Here is a 22,403-nt window from a genome sequence, read left to right as displayed (position 1 = left end):
ATTATAAAGGTGATACTGAATATGTTTTTATTGTCTGATAGTGAGGAACGTCATTTGATGTCAGCAAACCAATATATACTGCATGATATGATATGATGTGATTTATTTATGGATTACAGACACAAAGTCAAAAATGCAAGAGATAACACTTTACAGAACTGTGCAAAAGTTTTAAGAAGCAAAAGTAAGTGAGGATGCTTTCATGAATATTGTTTATTCATTGATGAACTTGATCCAAAGTTGATTAAACAGCAGAAAGATAAAAATAAATCAATATTTGGTCTTTAAACCAGCAGCAGTTCTCAGTGTTTCAGGTCGGTTGTTCCTACATCTCGGAGAAGTCACCACAGTTCTTCTTCTGTCTCTTCATGTTAATCCCAGACTGACTCCATGATGTTGAGATCAGAGACCATCTGCTGCAGGACTGAAGATAGTTCTTTATGATGTTTGCACCATCAGACGCCTCCTGATGGTTCTGCATTATGGAGAAGAATCTTAACATCTAAAGGGCCTTAAACATTTTGCACGGTACTGTTCATACAGTACATACAGTATATACAGTATATACAGTACATACAGTACATACAGTATATACAGTATATACAGTACATACAGTATATACAGTACATACAGTATATACAGTATATACAGTACATACAGTACATGGGAAGATGTGTGAAACAGAAGGGCACAACATATTAAAATAGCAAAGTTGCATTTTCCTCTTATGCCTTCGTTATAAAAGAGACGTCTGTAAAACACCTCCAGCTGCAAATAAGGTCAGTTATTATTCTCTGTATTATGATTTTTTAAATCATTATTTCTAAAACATTCCCAGAGCCTAGAAAAGTGATTTTAAAGTGTGTGACGTCCCAGTGAAAACTGTACAAAGTGACTTAATATATGAGTGAAAGTGCTGCTTTAAAAAAAGACAACAAACATCAATAGTTTTTCTGACGTCATTAAAAGTTACTGTATCTAAATATTACATGTGTAACTCAAGCCTTCGTTTGGTGATTTAGATTTGTTAATTTATTACTATGTAGTTGTTTGAATTTGTGCATATAATTCAGATTAAATTTGGTTTTCATTGACATTTTCTTAATTTGAAGAGTCAGTTTTCCATTTGACACTAAGACCTTGCAGCTTGTGTGGCTGCTGTCGCTTCGTTCAGACTGCAGGAAAAAGTGGCTCAAATCTGATTTTTTTGCTCATATGTGACTCAGATCTGTTTATTTTTCACAACAGTGTGAACAGCACAAATCACATGGAATCTGATCTTTCATATGTGGTCCTAAATCAGATACAGGTCTGATTTTTTGCAGTGTGACTCAGTCTGAACAGTCATATCAGAAGTCATGTGACATTAACGTCACTGACTGGAGTCACTGGGTGAAATAAACATGAGAGACAGCTGTGATGAAGGAAGTCAGTGGAGACGGTGACGTGTTGGACTTCATCAGTATTTAAGGTGACACTTACAAGAAACTTCTAAATGAAACCGTAAACGCTGACTTCAGTAGCCTCCATGTTTACTTCTGTAGAACAGCACGCTGCGTGTGACGTCTTTGTTATTGTTGTGTTGCACATGTGGGTCAGTTCAGGACTGTGACCAGTAGGGATGTGCAGAGATCCCAGTATTTGTGTTTGTATCTGTACTTGTTGAGGCATATTTGTATTTATATTCAAATAAAAGTGGAAAGAGGTTTAAAAATCACATTTTTGTTTTAATTACGCTTTTAATTTTAGAAAATGAAAGCGTTACAATAAGTGTTCATGAATAAACTACCTAACACAGAAGGTCTCCACACTGGGTCTGGAACTGGACTCTCCCAGATCATCGATGACTGCACTGACTACTGAGCTAAAACTTTACTTTTCTTCCCAAAAACAAATAATTTTAAAAATATTTGTAGGAAACAAATATTCAAAAAATAAAACTCATTATTTGTGCTTTGCCGAATAATGTATTTGTATTCGGGCTCACCCCCAGTGACCAGTTCACACTGGAATCTGATATTGGTCACATTTTAAAAATAATGTGAACAGCCAAACAACAAAAATTGGATCAAAGCAATGAATCCAAATTGAGCGCTAAGGTTTGCAGTGTGAACATCAGGACAAAGATCTCACTGTTGTTGTAGTTTATGTTTGTAGGGACTGAATTAAAGCACCAGTAGCTCGGAGTGTTAATCACCTCATGGCCCGGGGGGAGAAACTGTCTTTGAGCCTTGACGTCCTGCGTTTCAGACTCCTGTACCGTCTGCCAGATGGCAGGAGTGTGAAGAGTTGGTGCTGGGGGTGGGACGGGGTCTTTGATGGTTGTTGTGGGCCCTTCTGAGGACTCTCTGTCGGTAGACATCCTGCAGCGATGGGAGGGCCGCTCCTGTGATGTGCCGGGCTGACTCGATCGCTCTCTGCAGGGCGTTTACAGTCTGCTTGTGTGCTGTTTCTGTACCGTGATGCTGCTAGTGAGCAGGGTTGCAATGCTGCACCGGTAGAAGCTGCAGAGGAGAGTTGAAGCGTCCTCCAGAAGTAGCTTCTGCTGTGCCTTCCTGAGCAGAAAAAGAAGCTGGAAAACTATTTTTTTTCAACATCTCAGTCGTGCTACAATGCAGATTTTGTCCGACGCTGCACCGTGAGAAACTTTTTATAGTAACTAACTGGCAGCAATTGACAAGTAACTTACTGTAAAAATGAATTACAGAATGTTTATTGCATTTATATTTATAGTAGCAATATTGTAACTGTAAAATGATATACAGTAATTAAATGATACTGTATCTACAGTTACAGTAATTTTATGTTACTATGTACTTGATTACAGCATCAAACGTTTTTTACAGTAAAGTAGATCACAGTTAATCATGTGATGCAGTAAATTTTCAAAGCACACAGTACAGAGCCGACTCTTTAAACGCAGAATATGTAATTTCAGCCGCTAGGGGTCTCAACCAAAACAATAACAAAAGACGGAGTGTGATGACGGTGTGAAGTAGCAAGGGATCATGGGAGTTGTTGTCTTCGTTGTTAAATAACCAGCTTCACCGGGATAGGATTACTCCAGTGTTCATTCAGGATGTTTTTACCCGCAGAGGTCTCCTCCTCTCCAGAACAAACGGACACGCAGATTAAAATCGTTAAAATACTAATTAAAACTGTTTCACCTAAAAAAAATCAATATTTCTCCTGATGTTTGGTGACCATCGGACTTCCTGGAGGGGCTGTTAGCCGAGCTGCTGCTAACGTTTGTCCAGTTTATTTCTCTGATAACTTAAGATCCAGACGTCCAATGACTAAAATCCTTCTTCCGGCTAAAAGATATAGTTAAAAACCACCTAAATTTATCATGAAAATGTGTCTTAAAACTGAATAAAAGTCCATTTATAACAGTTTGTGTGGAACAACCACAACGCTGATGTATTATCTTGTATGTGTGTAAGTTACTCTTTGGTAGACGCCATTGTAGCGGACAAACACAGCGCCGCCGTATGCATCTGGTGCGTGTTTACTCTTTGGTAGAGGAGGTATGACGCCATCGACAGGCGACCAAATGAAACGGTCCGTTACTTTGATTAAATTACAGATTTCTCTGAGTTTGAACATTGTTGGAAACATTTGGGATAATGTAAGTACACAACTCAACAACATATATAACATAGGTCTAGTTGTTTTTAGACATTTTAATGCAGAATAATTACATATTATGGCTTTAAATGACAACTATTGATTGTTTATTGTTGAACAGGAACAAACATCTTTATTTATTGTCATTGTGTGGAAGGAAATCTTCCATATGGCAGGAATAGCAATGCTGAATAGTGAACTGCTGCACTTACAGCTGCGGTGCACAGTGCAGAACAAAACAAGCAGAACAAAATAAGTTGTTTTCCCTTAATGACATGTTGGAGGTGCTCTGGTTCACACAGCGTGCAGTATAAAAAGAGCCTGCAGCTCCTCATGTCGTCATTTTGACTTCATCCTTTCAGTCCCCAGTTTCTCTGCAGCGTCTGTCATTGGATACTCTGCTCAGATATGTCTGTTAGCTAACATTTACTGACTGTTGTCTGAGAGAGATAAGAAAACACAGCGAGGACTTGATGTAGAGGAGTATTGCGTATTCTGTTCAGGCTCTTTTTGTCTCAAATCTCAAAAGTTGTCTGGGGCACGGAAATTATTGTCGTCCCAGCTTTATCACTCCCACATTTTTGTCTTCCTCCTCCCATCCTTTAGGAAAAAAAAAAAAAAAAAAAAAAAAACTGCATTACCCAGGAGGCCTCATTAAACTGCAGCAGCTGGATGCAGGACTCTTGAAGTGGGCAGATTTACAGCGTGGTTTCATCCTGAGCTGTCTGAAACAGAGCCGGACGCTGCATGGATTAATGTCCTCCCGCAAAATTGTAATTCCTGTCAGTTTTTAACTAAAGAGCAAATATTTCTTTCTTTCAGCAGCAGAGAGTTTGTTAAATGGATCAGAAAGCAGATTTCATGACGTGTTTGTGTTGGTCTCGGTGTTGGAGTTTGATCAGGTGGATCAGATTCATGTTTTTGTGCTTCTTCATAACAAAACACTCTCTGTGTTTTATATTCCTGATGAGCATTTTCCTTCAGAGCTGCAACGATCAGCTGAAAACTCATCAACAAATACTTTGATAATAGATGAATTGTGTAATTTTCAAGCAAAAATGCAAAAATACTTGATGGATATGAAACTCAAATGTAAGAATTTGCCGCTTTTCTTGGTCTTAAATTAAAGTAAATTGAATATTTTTGAGTTGTGACTGTTTTCTGATCTTTTATAGACCCAACAATTAATCAATGAACTGACAGAATAATTGTGAGCTGCAGCTCTAATTTCCTTCCTTTCCAGACAACCAGAGATAATCCATCACAGTCACTGTTTAGACAACTTTGTTATTTCTACTTTTTGGTTTTTGTGTTGAGTGTTATTATTACTACAATTATTATTACAATGATTACTTTCAGGAATATATATCACATTTCATTTCCCATGATGTCTCACCATAAAAAAAAAAGTTTGTTTCATTTGAAACTTACAACAGCTAATTAACTATAAACACATTTTTATTCTACTTTTTGATGTCATTTGTTCATATTTGTTTAATTATGTGGTAATAAACAGAACAGTGATACCAGTCATACAGAATAATCTCTGTTTATCTTCTTATCAGTTTTAATACTTCAGTGACTCTTTAAAGACCTGAAGGTTTCTACTGCAGCAGCGTGTTTTAGTGGTTCGGAGCATTTTTTCTTTTTTTTTATCTTTTTCATTTAATCTTTAATTTTTAGGCGATGGAGCTCCAGCTGCTGAACGTCTGGAGCTCTGCAGGTCTGATGAAGACACTTTGTTGAACAAGCTTGTTTACACTTTTTCTAAAACATTTTTACACACCACACATCTAATCTGTGTATTCAATCCTTATTTGGATGAAAACTTGCTGCAGAGAATTAACTTTTTACTGGTGTGCGGACAGACTTTATGGAAGTTAGTCAGCTGCATGTAATTATAAAGTTTTTCAGGTTTAATTACACAAGTTTAAACATAGTTAAAGTTCATTTGCACTGATTTCACTCCATAACTGCACTCGAGTTGTCCACTTTCTGTATTTTATCTGGGCGCGTGATACAGAGAGCAGTGAACTGTCAGAGTTAAAAGCTGTGTGGGTTCGTCCAGTCAGTGGGCTGGTTATCATTTTAAAAGCATTTATGGGAATGTTTTTGTTGATGTGAAACGAACAGAGTCTGGACTCTTTAGGAAATCAATCTGGTTGTTTAGTCAGAGCGGCAGACTCAACACGCAGCTGGAATGTAGTTTTCCTGGAAGAGGAGACGCCGAAAGGACAACGGTTTGATTCCCTGCTGTGTTTCCTCTCAGGTCAGAGAGAAACCAGCCCACTGGCACAGAGGCAATAATCTGTGTGTGTGTGTGTGTGTGTGTGTGTGTGTGTGTGTGTGTGTGTGTGTGTGTGTGTGTGTGTGTGCAGGTTACGGACAGACCGGTCCTCAGTCTCAGAGTCCAGGATACGACTCCATCGCCTCCGCCGTGTCAGGGATGATGCACATCACCGGGCCCGAGGTCAGAAATATCAATCCATCTGTTGGTCCAACATTTTCCTCCAGAGTGAGACATCACAATAACTGCTTGTTTGACATCTCCTGATCTCTGTCCTGCTCCTCAGAGGATGAACCCTGTAGATTTTATTGACCTCTCCACACTTTTCTCCACTACTCAGTCCCTCCAGGAAAGTGCGATTTTGCAGTCGTAATAGTTAAAACAAATACAAGAAATCTCTGCAAAATATTTGCAACTTTTCTGCATGAAACGTCCAAATCAGCAGATGCTCGTGGTTCGGACCAGTCGTGGCGTTTGGTGTGGTGGTAACTGACATCATTCAGGTTGAAGATGGACAAATCTGACATGATGCCATAGACGAACAAAACTGTTCCCAAATGTTCCCAGATGAGGTTTGATTCAGTGAGTCAGAAGAAGACAAGCTGATGTTGTTCAGACATAATCTGCCTCTAACATAAACATCAAACTAGATTTTTATGTTGATGGATTTATTTTATTAGACTGTGGAGGGAAACTGTTTTGTGCCCCCTGTAGAGTCCATTATAGACGACTACAAGGAGAAAACTTCACCGTCACTTCTATGACCAAAATCTCATATCACGATATAGGTCATTTCATATCCTGATAACGATACATATCATGATATAGCACATTTTCTGTAAATTCAATGAATAAATACCTTTCTTAGGTACAAGCTCCTCGTTGGACTCCTCCATGTTTGTTTCTGTCGTCTGCCTTACATCCGACTGTGCGGAAGAACGGAAACGTTGTTAAATGACGAAAGATATCGCCGTAAAGAGTGTGATTTGCAACACCACGATATAAATGATATAACATAAAATGAAACGATATACGTTTTTCTATCGCCAAACGATATATATCGTCATATCGCACAGCCCTACCGTCACCTGAATATGAATAAACCATGTAGGCAAATCACTGTGATTTATTTATATCATATAATATATGCTGTATAACGGCATTATTGACTGATTTTATTTGCTGCTAATGTTGAGCTGAAGGTTTATTTATTAAAGGTTACAAATGGAACTCAAGTACAGTATTTTCTTGTTTATAGAACTTTGAGTCCTCATGGTTCTCATGTTCATAAAATACATTAAACATTAGAGCTGAAATATAGATGTTTCTGTGATCTGCAGGATGCTTTTTATCCAAGGAAGTCATTACATATGACTCTTCATTGGTAGTAATATAAAAATATCACATTATTTCTTGCAGTTTTTCCCAATTTCCGCAATTTTACCGCAGATAGACCACAAATAGAGCGCATAAAACATCAGAAATTATATTGCAATTTTCAAGAAAAGCCGCTGCAAAATCAAAAACAAAAACATTTTTGGCTGCAATAATCACACTAAAATACTCCTGCAGGGACTGAATACTGGTAAGACTCTAAGGGGAATTATTCCTAGTCAGTGGAGCCTTTGAACGCACCGAGCCTGTTACTAATTATCGTTAGGGTAGCCAGAATTTTTTGAATTTAGTGGAAAATTAGCTTGCAAATGTAACAGCTGTTCATCTGATTTACACGAAATGCAGTTAAATACTGTTTTGATGTGTGTTGTTGTGCATACCTGGAAAGAAATGGAGTGCAAAATAAAGTGTTTTCTCCTTAAAGAGACAGGAGCTAAAACGGCCTGTTTCAGACAGAGGCTGAACTGAGGGGCTGCATAAAGGACCAGTAGGAGATAAATAAGGAGTTTTTAACTGGAAATGATGCAAAGATATTCCAGTAGAGCCCCAGAATATAAATATAGAGCTGGAAATGTGCTTTGCTTCCAGTCCCATACTTTCTCTTTGCCCCCTCCCCCTCACTTCCCATGATGCTTTGTTTCTGTTGGCAGGATGGGGAGCCAGTGAGGCCGGGAGTCGCCATGACAGACCTGGCGACGGGGCTGTATACACACGGAGCCGTCATGGCCGCCCTGCTGCAAAGACACAAGACGGGAAGAGGAGTTTATATCGACTGCAACCTTCTGTCCTCACAGGTAAAAGCAGAGTGTGTTTGTGGTTTGTTTTTTGAAACTTTTCTGTATAGTACACTTAACTGAGGATGCAGTGTATTGTGGGATTTCCTGCTGCTCTTAATCAGTGATGGAAAGTAACTCAGTAGATTTACTCAAGTACTCTATTTATGTACAACTGTGAGGTACTTGTACTTTACTTGAGTATTTCCATGTGATGCTACTTTCTACATTTCAGAGGGAAATATTGTACTTTCTACTCCACTACATTTATTTGACAGCTTTAGTTACTTTTCAGATGAAGATTTGACACAATGGATAATATAACAAGCTTTTAAAATACAACACATTGTTAAAGATGAAACCAGTGGTTTCCAACCTTTTTGTCTTTTGACGTCTTACAAAAAGCAGTGTGTAGTCGGGGTCACATTTCACATGTCTATGAGTTGTTAACAGCTCCACCAAATAGTGATTTTTCCCTCTAAACTTCTCACATGCTTTCATTTCAATAAATGTTCAAATGATCCAATATTTCAGCAAAAATCAAAGATTAGAGAAAAAGTCCAAAAACTGAAAACAGATTTGTGTATCAGAACTTTGTTTTTTCTTCTTTCCTCTCCCATTAATCATCTCACCACCCCTCAGATTTATCTGCTGACCCTTTGGAGGGGCCCGACCCCTAGGTTGGGAACCACTGGACATCAGTCAAGCTCATAATACTTATGTACTTTTACTGTAGTAGGATTTTCCATGCAGGACTTTTACTTGTAATGGAGTATTTTAACATTGCATGCAATAAAACAGCAACAATATCCATAAATCTGTACATGTAGTCATGCAAAGCAACACGAGACAGTAAAATATCCAAAACTAAAACAAAGCAATACTGATTATAATCATATTCTGACATATGAAGTCATGCAGACCCACAAGAAGCAATAAAACAAAGATAAAATGCAACAATTAAAACATTAATCTGGATATAATGAACAGGCAGCAGGACAAAAAGTTACACTTTCTGCTTAAAATGCCAAATATAAATAGAAAATATTCTTGTTTCTTCAGGCACATGTGCTGGTTTACAGTGCTGAGTTCAGGGTGTGCTGGTAAATTACACTTCTGTCACTTCCTGTCTGCTTCCTTCCTGATCAACGGGGTGTTTTTGACATTACAGATAAGCAGAAATGTCACTGCAGCTTCTTGTGCTGTTTACAAGCTAATAACGAATCCTGAAGACTTGCAGGTATTTAAACAAGCCGCTGATTTATCCTGAAAAGTCCGAACAGTTTAAAACAGAGTAATCAATATTTCCCTGAATGTTTTTTCACTGTTTAAACAAATCAAACGATTCGTAATCCTAAAACCGTCGGGGACACGCAGACGGATGGGATCACATGTCGTGTTGGACTCTGAAGCATTCGAGACACCCAGGGTGCGTTTGATTTGTCGTGTCAGGACGTACTGCCTTTGGGTGACAGTGTTGCTTTAAAAACATGTTTTATGTTTTATATATTCTCATTTTTCAACTTCTTTCGCTGGGAAAAGACGCCGCGACACAACCCAGTTCAGCTCATTTCAAAACTTTATGAGCCTCCGGAGAGAAATTTAGTTCACAGGCAAAAGTTTAAATAAAAACACAGTTTCCTGTAGGAAATGTTGGTAAAAGCAGCTCCAAGTGTTCATGTTTTTGACTTTGATAGTTAAAAAAAAAGTTGTGTAATCATGACAGCAGGCTCATCTCCTCTTTACTCCTCAACAGCAGATCTTCAAATTCCTCTCTGACATGAATTTGTTACAGCTAAAAAGTTTCAAAAACAAAAAAGTTAAGTGAAAAAATAAAAATCTGAGTCTCAAAATGAAAAAAAGCTTCATCTCAACCTTAAACTAAATAAGAACAATAATGCTTAAAACATCAAATTAAAGGCAAAACTTTATTTTATGTTTCCTTAACATTTCCTAGAAAAGGAGCTGATATGTTTCTGTAAATTCATAGAAAGTTTCCTGGAAAGAACTGGTGCTAATTACAGAGAAAACAGAGACAGTGTTTAATTGGTTTTCCAATTAATTACTGTCCAATTAATGTTACCTAGAGAAGTAAGTTTAATTTCTAGATCAGACGTCACAAAGTGTTTCACAATTAGAAACAAAGCAAAACACATAATTTGTCTACAGGTAAGTGTACATTTAATCATTGTTAATTATTGTTAATAATTGTTGTGTATGAAGATATTAAAATAAAATTCTGGGCTGTTGGATTTAAAGTTTTTTACAGGCGAGAGATAAATAGATGAATGTAAAAAGTGAAATGCAGGGCTGTGATTGGTTTTGGAGTCTGCGAGGTCTTAATCTCTGCGGTCGGCTCCCAGGGGCTGCTACACATAAAATACCCACAATCCACCTCCCCCCCCTATATCCCATGATACATTCCTGTATGAAGTGCTGCGACCACAGGCACGTCGGCCACAGAGCGGTCGGACTCGGGAGGGAGATGAACAATGCGAGCACACAGCCGCATGTGGATGTGGATCCATGTGGACGGGTTTAAGTTTGAGTTTGGTTTGGCTGTCAGGGGAAATTTAATCATTACAAACCAATCACAGTTGCATCTCTACAAGCCGCCTGCAGGTCCTGAAAACAGCTTTAAACGTCAGGAGACGCTCCACACCAAAGGCTGAAAAGTCATAAGTCTTTAAGTTCAGCTTTAAATGTCTTAAATTGTTGTGGTTTTGTTGAGGAAATGGCTCAGTCGTACTGAAAAATACCAACTTTTTGAAGATAAGAAGCACTTTGCCAGAGTAGTTCTGTCCCCATGAAGCTTTTTCTCTTGTAAAAGTGAAACATGAAATATCTCCATTAAAGCAGCGCTTAGATCTCACATCGCTGTGACCTCACCGAGGTAATTATTCATTCTTTTAATGAGTCACATGCTCGTTCCCTCCTGATTTTCTGTTAATTCTCAGCAGCTCTGCAGATTCATCAGGACTCTGTAAAGATCTTGGAGACATTTGGACGTTACACGAGCTGTCAGGTCATCCTGCAGGTTAAATCATGGATGTATAATAAGAGCTGGATAGGGCGCCGTCGCTCAGCCTTGCAGCCAATTTTTCCCAGTGGTCACTCGTGGTATTGCAGCGCAAAATCCCCCTACGGCCCAAAAAGGATTGTCCTCCATAGACCACCATTATAAAAGTCCTGTTGACAGGACACGTCGAACTGCAAACAACGTCAATTATGACTCTTTCTGTTATGAACTTTTGATTCATGGAGGTTTTATGTTTGTAAAACTTTCCTCAAGCCGAGAAAAGCGATTTCATCTGTGACATCATCACAATGTAAAGTCTATGGGCCGAGCGGGGGAAACATTACTGCGTATATTCAGTGGGCCGCACAACGTGGAAGCAAACCCGGAAGCTAGAAACTTTTTTTGGCGTATGCGCCAGGCGAGCAGTTCCTACAGGACTGAATGGGCACCATTTTTAGTCCAGTATCCAGCTCTTATAATACATCCATGGGTTACACTCTTAGTTCTGATTAACTCTTTAAAAAAAAATCACTATAAACAGACTGGAAGAAACTAGCTAGCCTAGCAACAGCAAGGCTACAAGCATCCCATGATGCAACACTCTCTTAGCATGTTTTCAGACTTGTGTTTAGTCGGTTCGGTGGGAATCTGGTTGGTTTTCCTCCTTTGTTCAGCTTGTTTGTGCAGATCTTCTTGTCTTTTCTTTTGTTGTCTTGTTTATTTCCTGCAGGGATTTCTGGGTATTGACGGTGTAGCAGTCACATCAGAGTCTAAACTTATTGTGAACATGGTTGTGATTGTGGCCTTTGTTGGGGTCACGAGTCTTAAAGAGTTTAACAGTCTTTCTAACATTTGGACCTGCCAACATGTAAAAGTCTCTGTGTCTGTTTGTTCTTGTTGTCGAGCTTTGACTCACCACAGCTCGTTATGTGGACGCTTCTTCTCACCACATGAAAGACTTTTTTTTTTTACAGATTTATCTCCGGATTGTCTTGTAATTTATCTCTTTTAATCTCACGACAGACTGGAAACTGACTGTCAGAGCTGATCTCTGATGCCGACTGACGCTCGGTTCAATACGACTGCAGCGCCTCTTTGTGATGGTGATTCAAAGTCGGAGTTCTTTCACATGTGGTGTCACTGTTCTGTCCTCCTCTGGTCCGCCCAGTGTCTCCCAGCATCAGCTGCGTATATATCCTGTTCAGCCTGTAGTTAGAGCGAGAGACGAGGTCCTGTTGTGGTTTAGAGAGTTTAAACAGAGAATAATATCAGTTTCTAAACAGAGCGGAGATTGACGGCACCACCCGTCTGACCGTCAGTCCGTCTCGGCCGTCTATTCTCTGTCATGTCAACATCCTTCTAAAGCGTTACGACCACCTCTGATCCTCTGCTGCTCCTCTTGTCCCTTCTAATCATACGTTTCCGTTTCTTCATTTTGCTCTGCTGCTTTCCTGCTCTGTCTCCAACATGTGCTGAGAAAACATTAAGACATGACTCGAATATGACATTAAAGTTAACAGAAAACAGCATGAAGGCGTCAAAATTCTGTCACCACATCATCGTTTTTAACTGGGAAAAAAAATGATGAAGGTTTTATGATGAAGGTTAGAGTAGATCTGACATCAGCATCACATTGAATGTCTTCCTGGTCACGTTTCCTGCACATGAGCTGGAGTCTATAAACACAGACTCACGCTGACTTCACACCAGGTTTGTTTCTCTAAAGCTCTGAGATGGAGATGAAATGTAAGACGAGTAAAACAATGTTTGTTTTGGTTGATAACAAGCTGCACTGACTGATTCTCATGCATTTACACTGAGATCAGTAAAATGCCAATCAAAGGTGCATTTATAAACATAATATTGATTAATTTTATCATTCTTTTAATTTACAAAGGAGTCAATGTTTTATTGCTCTTTTTATTTTATCCTTATCTGTGACACAGCTTGTAAAGTCGGTTCAGATATGAGCTACAGACTAATTATTGATTATATTTCTGAGATATCACTGCTGATGACGGTTTACAGTCCATGTGATGAATTAATGATATGACGATATAAACAGCTGTTCTGCTGTTGGAGAACCTCGCCGCTTCTTCTTCTTCTTTGCTGTTTGTTCATGGACAGGTGTACAGACAGGTGCAGCAGGCGGTGGCTCGTTAAAGGCGTCTTCATCCATTTATGTATAATTGTGGGAGTCACAGTTCCACAATGACTGAGATTTATAAAACAGAACCAATTGTACACACAGCTTCATAAATCTGACTGAGAGAATGCGTCTGTATATTTCTGTCTTTGTGTGAACAACAGTCGTCATTAATCTACAGTTTTATGCATTCGGCCCCTGATGTGACTGATTGTGTTCAGTCTGATTTAAGTAAATAACTTAAAAAAAAGTCAAAACTTTCAAACTTTGAGTCAAACATATGAATTTTCTTTTATTTTTAAAACAAATTTTGAGGCATACAAAACACAACAACTGCTCCACAAATGGAAAAAAAAGGAAGGAAGCACAGCGCTGGTGTAATAAGAAAAACAAAACAATATAAAAGTTAATTCTCGTTAGATGGATTTACGTCAGTCATTTGTCCGCAGCTGTTTCTACTTGGGTCCAAATTATATTTGACTCCCAGTTTCCTTCATGTCAGCAGGAAAAGATGAGTCCTTCCATCGATACACACATATATTGACACCTTCAGAGTTCATTGACTGACGGGGACGTTGCCAAGCAGACATAAAGTGGATTTACTGACTCCTGCTGGCATCTGTTGCTCTACTGATGTTTGTGCAAACGCATGAGTTTTATAAAACATCTGGACTGTCAGATCTGAAGGCAGTTTCTGTCTTCCGTCATCTGTGACAGATTGTTTGATATTGCAACGCAGATTATTAGTTAAGGCAAAAGATTTAAACATGAATTTACAGAGAAAGTAGATTGTGAAGGCATTTTTCTACTCATTTTCAAATGCACAGATGTCAAACTTCTACCAAGCAACAACTGAACATCCTCATGTTCTCTGATGATTTAAGAGTGATTTTTTTATCCCAGTTATCCCAGAGCACATTCCATATAGAGCAGGTCTAGGCTGCACTCTTTACTATATTATTTACAGAGACCCAACATTCCTCCGTGAGCAAGCACTTGGCGACAGCAGCAAGGAAAAATTCCCTTTTGACAGGACAAAAACCTCGAGCAGAACCAGCTCTGGGTGGGCGGCCATCTGCCTCGACCGGTCGGGTCGAGAGAGCTGAGAGGAAAGATGGAGATCGCCTCGGAAACAAGACTCAAGGCCAATCTGTTCGCCAACAGTCATGGAAATCCATTTACAGGTTTTCAGCTGCTTGTAAATTCAGCGAGGCGACGTGGCTGAAGGTGAGCGGTTTTTGTGGCAGCGGCACCAGGAGCGACAAGAGCAGCGTTGTGGTTTTCTGTGTGACGACTGAACAGCGACCTCCAGCAGCAGCAGCAGCAGCAGCAGCAGCAGCAGCAGCAGCAGCAGCAGCAGCAGCAGCAGCAGCAGCAGCAGCAGCAGCAGCAGCGGGGAGGAAGGAGACGACTGACAGCTCAGATTTAACACCAGCTTCTCTCTCTCTCAGGTTTCCTGTCTCAGCCATATTGCTGCAAACTATCTGAATGCAGGGAAGGAGGCGAGACGCTGGGGGACGGCCCACGAGAGCATCGTACCTTACCAGGTAACCACTGACTCACCAATCCAGTGCTGGAAAGTAATTACGTACTTTTACTCAAGTACAGTTTTGAGGTACTTGTACTTTACTTGAGTATTTCCATGTGATGCTACTTTCTACATTTCAGAGGGAAATATTGTACTTTCTACTCCACTACATTTATTTGACAGCTTTAGTTACTTTTCAGATGAAGATTTGACACAATGGATAATATAACAAGCTTTTAAAATACAACACATTGTTAAAGATGAAACCAGTGGTTTCCAACCTTTTTGTCTTTTGACGTCTTACAAAAAGCAGTGTGTAGTCGGGGTCACATTTCACATGTCTATGAGTTGTTAACAGCTCCACCAAATAGTGATTTTTCCCTCTAAACTTCTCACATGCTTTCATTTCAATAAATGTTCAAATGATCCAATATTTCAGCAAAAATCAAAGATTAGAGAAAAAGTCCAAAAACTGAAAACAGATTTGTGTATCAGAACTTTGTTTTTTCTTCTTTCCTCTCCCATTAATCATCTCACCACCCCTCAGATTTATCTGCTGACTCTTTGGAGGGGCCCGACCCCTAGGTTGGGAACCACTGGACTAAACTAGCTAACTGTATATAAAGTAGTGTAAACTAGCTCCACCTCCAGCAGCTACAACAGTAACATGCTGCTCTAACACTGATGCTTCACTATTAATAATCTAATGATGTCATATATAATAATATATCAGTCAGAGGGACCAAACCACTACTTTTACTGCAATACTTTAACTACATCAAGCTCATAATACTTATGTACTTTTACTGCAATACTTTAACTACATCAAGCTCATAATACTTATGTACTTTTACTGCAACACTTTAACTACATCAAGCTCATAATACTTATGTACTTTTACTGTGGTAGGATTTTTCATGCAGGACTTTTACTTGTAATGGAGTATTTTTACTTTGCTGTCTTTGTACTTTTACTTAATTAAAGGATGTGAATACTTCCTGTCACTTTCACTTTAAACACATACAGAGAAGAAGAAGGAAACAGAGGAGAAGAGAAGACTTGAAGAGGTCAAACTAAACTAATAACAGCAGATAAAGTTTTATACTGTGCTCATGTTTAGTTCCTCCAGCAGCACGTGTGAAATTTCAAACAAACTACAAAAAAAACCAAAACATTAATAAACCAAAAGTCTTCAGACTGTGATTACATGCTGTGGAGCACATTGTTGTGTCATCCGATTATAAAAAAGAATTAAACATTGATAGACGGTTTAAACTACTTTTCCCTGTTATTCACTATGCTTACACTCTTCAAACATGATGCTGGTCTCTCCAGACAGTTGTCAAGCAACACTGACACATCTTCAGCTTTTTAAGTTATGTTGAACTTGTTAGCAAACAGTCGCTCCACATCCAGCAGTTACGGAGCAACATCATCATTCACGTGGAGTCGTGTTTCTGTCCACATGGTGAATGAATGAAGTTGCAGCCGGACAGATAAACGATGAGCTGAAACTCACTATAAAGCTCCGTAAAGCCGAGGGGGAGCTTGGATGGATAGCGAGGGCAGTTTAGGAGTCGTGGAAAGTTTTGGAAGGTTGACGTCAGGGTTCAGTGGACTAAGAGAATAGGAGGAGCTGACGATTATATAACAATTAGAGGCAATTAGTGTCAGTGAGTTTGAGTGTTTTAATGTTGGTGTGTCACACTGTCTCCTGTATGGAAGTGATTTCCTGTTCACTCCATCATTATCTCCTCATATATCTCCTCCATCAGTCTTTCTTTTAAACCCTACAGACGACCCCGCTCTCATCAAACCTTTATTTAACTCGTGTCAAAGTGTTGTTTTCTGTACTTCCAGGTATTTATTTTAGTTAAAAGGAAAGAAAACGAGCACTGAAGTGCATCAGATAAATAAAATATCAGTGTTTTTCTGTTTTCCATGCTGGCGCCCCTGTGTGTGTGTGTGTGTGTGTGTGTGTGTGTGTGTGTGTGTGTGTGTGTGTGTGAGTTTTTGTGCTGTGCAGAAAGTAGATAATTCACGTTTTAACGACACCACAGAGAAGATGAGGGAGAAGACAAATGTGTTTATTTTTTTTTTTGTATCTCTTATGTTTTTAATAAAATTGAAAATGTGATCTGGAACAGAAAACTCCAAAAGGATTATATCAAGATGAAAATACATTTCAGACTCATGTTACTTCTATTTAAAATAGTCTGAAAATAAAAATCAGTATCAGAAAGCTTCTGCAACCTTGTTTTCTTCATATTTTTCCATTTTTTTTCTAATTACTTCAAAACCGATGGGAAAGATAAATGGAAAAAAACATAAAACAATGTTATTTGTGAATTTATCTGCAAACTTTTTTCTACTTTTTTGCCTTTTAAACACATGATTCACTTTGATCTAAATATATATATTTGAGTTTAAAACAGCCTTTAGACGTAATTATAAAACCAAATTTTCATCGTCTCTTTATAAAATGTGTCGTATTTCTCTTTAAAATCACATCAAGCTGCATCTCTGTTTGTTTCCTTTGGTGCACAGTTACTTCAAAATAGATTTAATTTATCAGCATCTTATTAAATCTGTTATTTGTGTAATTGTATCCGTTATATTAAAACCTGATTGAGTCAGGATGAACATCACAGGAGGAGGGACTGATATATTCTGGGTAACTGAACTCATGGTTGTGGTCAGCGTTTCAAACCAGTAACAGACGTTCAGCCAAACGTCTCCCCAGGGGGGGGGGGCGCCGGAGAGTCGAAGGTGAGGCAAAGATACTGTGTGAGGTGAGGAAGAGTCATAATTCAGTAAAATCTTAATACACAGACCTGAAACACATACTGATATCATTCAGTGTGACTTACACTTCCCGAGAATCACCAGTAAACCTCCATGAAAACCAGAGAACGAGGCTGCAGAACATCACATGATCAAGTTTCCGTCAGTCTCACAGTAATCCAGCGATAGTCGTCTGTACGTCCATGTTACACTGCAATCAGGAGCTGCCAACATCACATCACTGACTTTTTATATTTCTGAAAAAGAAGTTGGAATATTTTCAAAATAAAGTTGGAATATTTTCAAAATAAAGTTGGAATATTTTGAGAAAGAAGTCCAATGTGAACACACAGATATGAAACACATTGATATCTTCTTTTAATGGAGACTGTTTGACTAAATGTAAACGTATCAACAGTGTAAAAACATGTCTGAAAGAGAACAGCAGCTTCTACCTGCAGCTTTTATGGAGTTTTGCTCTCCTGATGCTTTTATTTGTTCCTGTCGTTATATTGGTTCATAAATAGACGGATATGTTGGTGTCAGCATGTTTCTATATCTGTCAGATTAGCAAAAAACACTTGTGTAGTTGAAGGAGAAAACTCAGAGATCCACTTTAAAATAAAAGGTTGAGGGACTGGATTAAAATCACTGACCAGCAGGTGATGTTCAAATCACAACAACACCTCGTCTACAGACATAAATCCAGTCTGAAAGAGGGTTTAGACATATTTCTGTTGGCAGTTCTCTATAATATTCAATGAATAGAATAAAAAGCAATAAAAACATAAGTGGTTCTTTACATTCAGAGTCATGTTTTATGTCTGAATGGATCCAACCTGAGTCGTCAGTCTGCTTCACATTACTGACGCTGAGCCCGAGGGAGCTGAGATGTTACTGTGTTATTATGGAGGTTCATGACTCACATGCACATTAAACCATCACACACACACACACACACACACACACACACACTCACACACACACACACACTCTCACACTCAGATAAACTGTCAGCTCCTCCTGGATGCTTTGCTCCATCTGCTTGGCGTGAACGCGGCGGCGGCGGCTTGATTGTTGTGGTTGACATCTCTCACCAGCCAAAGCTTTATTTTGCGATGCTCAGATCTAATCCTCGTGTGAACCGCCTTACCCACAATGCTGCTCTTCCTCCCCCGCCTCCCCCCGGGCGCCGGAGATGAAAGCGAAGCAGACGGGTTCACCAGAGATCATGACAGTTGAAACAACAGAATTATTGGTGTTTTGCGGTTGCGGCTTTTGCGAGGAAGATATTAGAGCTGAAGAAGTCATCCTTCCCCCCCCCCCCCCCCCCACTGACGCTTTTTCAAGTTCACATCTGATTTCTGAGACAGGTCAATTCAAATCTGAGAGGTTTCCTACCGAAACTGAGACATCCACCATGTCAAAGACGAGACATGTGAGAGAGAAACTGCAGTCAGGAAAAGGAAAAGTTGAACTTGGAGACAAAAGTAGCAGAAAAGTTAAACTCTAAGAAAAGAGAGTGCAGCTTTTATGGTTCAATATCAAATGTTCAAATAGAAATGTCTTTAAAAAAAAGTCTCATTTCTGTACATTATATTTTAAATAATGATGTTGAGATAATGTCCTAAAGACAACTGACTGACATGTACGGACCTGTCGCTTCAACTATTCTGGGCCTCATCATGAAAATGGAAAATATATATAATATTAAAAACTATATTTGTTGTGTAAAAAGAAGAAAAACTTGTGACCAATTGTTCAGAATAGGAAAGCACAAGGCAAGGCCGTACTGAATTATAGAAAATGCAGCTTTCAGTATATGAATTCATATACAAAACAACTGTCGACTCTCATATATTGTTTGAGCATTTAAACTACAATATAAAACTCTCGCTACATACACTAAACATACAGGGTCCTGAACAGTCTACGACGTGCAGATTTTGTAAGGGACTGTTATTTATCAGAGGGAGGAGGGTGACTGGGGGCTGACTGGGGGAAAATGCATGACCCTCCCCTCCACCATAAATAACCACGTACACAGCCAACATTAGCAACATGTGCATATTAATGACAGTTTTCCCAAATAAACCGTAACATACACAACAGTGGCAGCAGCAGCCAGAATAATGTCCGCTGGCAAGGCGGCTGTTATTAGATTTTAGATTTTACCTTTTGATAATCCCATTACTTGAAAATGAAATCCTGGTTTTCTGCACCAAATTAGCTCCAACTTTTCATTAAAAGTTAGTTTAAAAAAGCATGGATAATCGTCATTAGCCATGGTTATTGCTTGTTTATCTGTTTTTTTCCCCGCTAGTTTGTGATTGTGTCCGCTCCATTTCAGTACACGTAACGGCAAAGGTCAGGAAAACTGTTTAATTGGAGTGTAATCTGTCAGCCAGCGGCAGCAACCACATTGGTTGTCAGCTGAGAAAACAAACAAACAACGTCGGCCTACAGGGAAAAAGACATGGTAGCTTTCCTAGCTCACAAATAATGGACAATGATTTTCACACTATGATTTTATGTAAGCCTGAATGACATTCATCAGTTCTCCTCTTTTAGCACATTTCCTGTGCAGGACACAGTAATAAAGCAGATCATATGTCAGTCCCTCCAGGACTTTTTGTGTTTTTGTGATTATTGTAGCCAAAAATTATTCATTTTGATTGCGATACAATTTGCAATGTTTTATGTGCTCTTTTGTGGTAAAATTATAGGAATTTATGAAAATAATGTGATTTTTTTAAAAATTACTACCAATGAAAAGTCATATGTAATTACTTCCTGCGCACTGCAATGATGCAAATTACTACGAAACGAAATGCAACAGTTGGTCCAAATCACAGGCGGTCTGTTGATTTGGCTATTTCGTGAGGAAAAGTTGCGGTAATTTAGCAAGATTGCAAGCTTTCGCAAATATTGCTAATATTTCTTGAATTTGTGTCAATTATTGTGATTGCAAAATCGCAATATCCTGGAGGGATTGATATGTTGATCCTTTAACCTGTTAGTATTTCAGCACTGCTTTCTTTTACAACAGCCTAAAGTACAGCATTTCACAAAGTAAGCTCAATTATTTTATATATTCTTTCATTTTTGTCCACTTGTTGGCAGTAGAACAAACTCAGCTTACTTGTGGTGTTCCTCAGGGAGCTATACTAGATCCTTTATATTTCTGCTTAAAGCAACATTAATTATGTTTTATTTTTGTCCATTTATTGGCAGCATAACAAACTTAAGAGCAGACACACAAAGCAACATTTCTGTGTCCACCTGGTGAATGTGGGTCCAATAATCTCTCTTTTTAGCTCTGTTTTTGCTTTCCATCAACTCCTGAGAAAAATATCTGACTCTTGCTGCGAAATGTTCTACTTTCTTCACCAGCTAGTCCCTAACTTTGTCTGTCCTGCACAGGAAATGTGCTACGAAACCAAAACTTAAAGAGCTAAAAGAGGATAAAAAGCTCTGTAGAGCTGCAGAGATCATCAGGAGCTTCAGTTCTTTTCTCGAAGGTAAATGCGGTTTGGATTTGATCTGCAGCCAGCAGGGGGCATAAGCCGCACCGACCTGCCCTCTCTGAGGACTGTTTGGGGTTTTCTGGGTGAACGTCCCGTCGAAGTCCCCTTGTGGACTGCGTTACCCACAACTCCCGGAGGCTGAGGATGAAAGAGAGGCGGCGGTCAGAGCTGAGCGCTGAGTGCAGTGTGACTAAAGGGTTAGTGGTCTGAAAACACACACACACACACACACACACACACACACACACACAGCTGTAGGATGTGGTCGCTGGTGTGTGTGTTATGTTGTGATGTATGACAGCAGTTCTTGTCCTTCTTTCATGTGGTGAAGAGTTTTTATTACAAGCAATTGTGAGAGAGGAAGAGGAGGAGAAAGTATAGAGAGAGGAAGAAGACAATTAGGAAGGAAGAAAAGAGAGATGACCCGGGGGAAGGAGAGACTAAGAGGGGGAAGAGGAATTAAAAATATTCTTGTATTATGAGTTGCATTATGTAAATAAGAAAGTATAGTTTTCAGACAAGCAGGCAGGTCTATACAAGTGTGCTTTAAGACTTTGACCTTAACATGGACTCTCACTAACAGGCCTCACCCAGCAGATCTAAGATGCCATTTTGGACAGTAAGGGGTTAAAATCTCACTCATGTACTCGGGCATCATGTAAAACTTTGTATGTAATGAGTTGGATTTTAAAATGGATTCTAAAAGAAAATTGTAACCAGTGCAGAGAGGCTAAAACAGGGGTGATGTGAGAAGTGTGTTACATGCTTTTTCTATTTTCTGTCATTTATATACCGTTATAATGTCAGACGTCATGGATGTTAAACATGGTCAAAGTTCCAAAACTTGAGGTGAACATATGAAGAGATGCTTCCTGCAAGACGAAAGTCAGGGCTTCAACCTTTTCTCAATGCTTCGTTTGCAACGTTTTTTTCTACCTTGCCGACGAGATGAAGTCAGCTCGTCACACGTCCATACACCTGCGTCTGTTCTGTAATCATTGTTGCTGAGGTTGTTGCTAAGGTGGTTGCTAAGGTGGTTGCTAAGGTGGTCGCTAAGGTGTTTCCATGTGTTGTTCAGCTCCAACATGTACGGATGGATTTGAGAAGTTGACATTTGGAGTAAAGAAGGAGAAGAAGAAGTGAAATCCTGCTACTATAGTTTGTTTACGTAGCCTCCGGAGCCGGAGGAAGCTTCCTGAAAGCTGACCAATCAGAACAGAGTGGGCTCATCAGGAGGCGGGGCCTTAAAGAGACAGGAGCTAAAACAGCCTGTTTCAGACAGAGGCTGAACTGAGGGGCTGCATAAAGGACCAGTAG

At 39.3% G+C, this 22,403-nt stretch overlaps 1 protein-coding gene across 5 annotated transcripts in view; it reads left to right on the top strand.

The window, feature by feature from the left end:
* Positions 1-22,403, top strand: part of sugct (succinyl-CoA:glutarate-CoA transferase) — a 118,439-nt gene that overhangs the window by 10,838 nt on the left and 85,198 nt on the right. For all 5 annotated transcript variants that reach the window (XM_044339242.1, XM_044339241.1, XM_044339246.1 and 2 more), the window contains exons 7-9: positions 6,006-6,097; positions 7,960-8,103; positions 14,699-14,794. In XM_044339242.1, the coding sequence (XP_044195177.1) occupies positions 6,006-6,097; positions 7,960-8,103; positions 14,699-14,794 (332 nt within the window). The remainder of the gene's footprint in view (positions 1-6,005; positions 6,098-7,959; positions 8,104-14,698; positions 14,795-22,403) is intronic.

This window comes from Thunnus albacares, chromosome 21 (genome assembly GCF_914725855.1).
Source record: "Thunnus albacares chromosome 21, fThuAlb1.1, whole genome shotgun sequence".
Lineage (NCBI taxonomy): Eukaryota > Metazoa > Chordata > Actinopteri > Scombriformes > Scombridae > Thunnus > Thunnus albacares.
The sequence above is the reverse complement of the archived record's forward strand: the minus strand, read 5'-3'. Positions and strand labels throughout refer to the sequence as shown.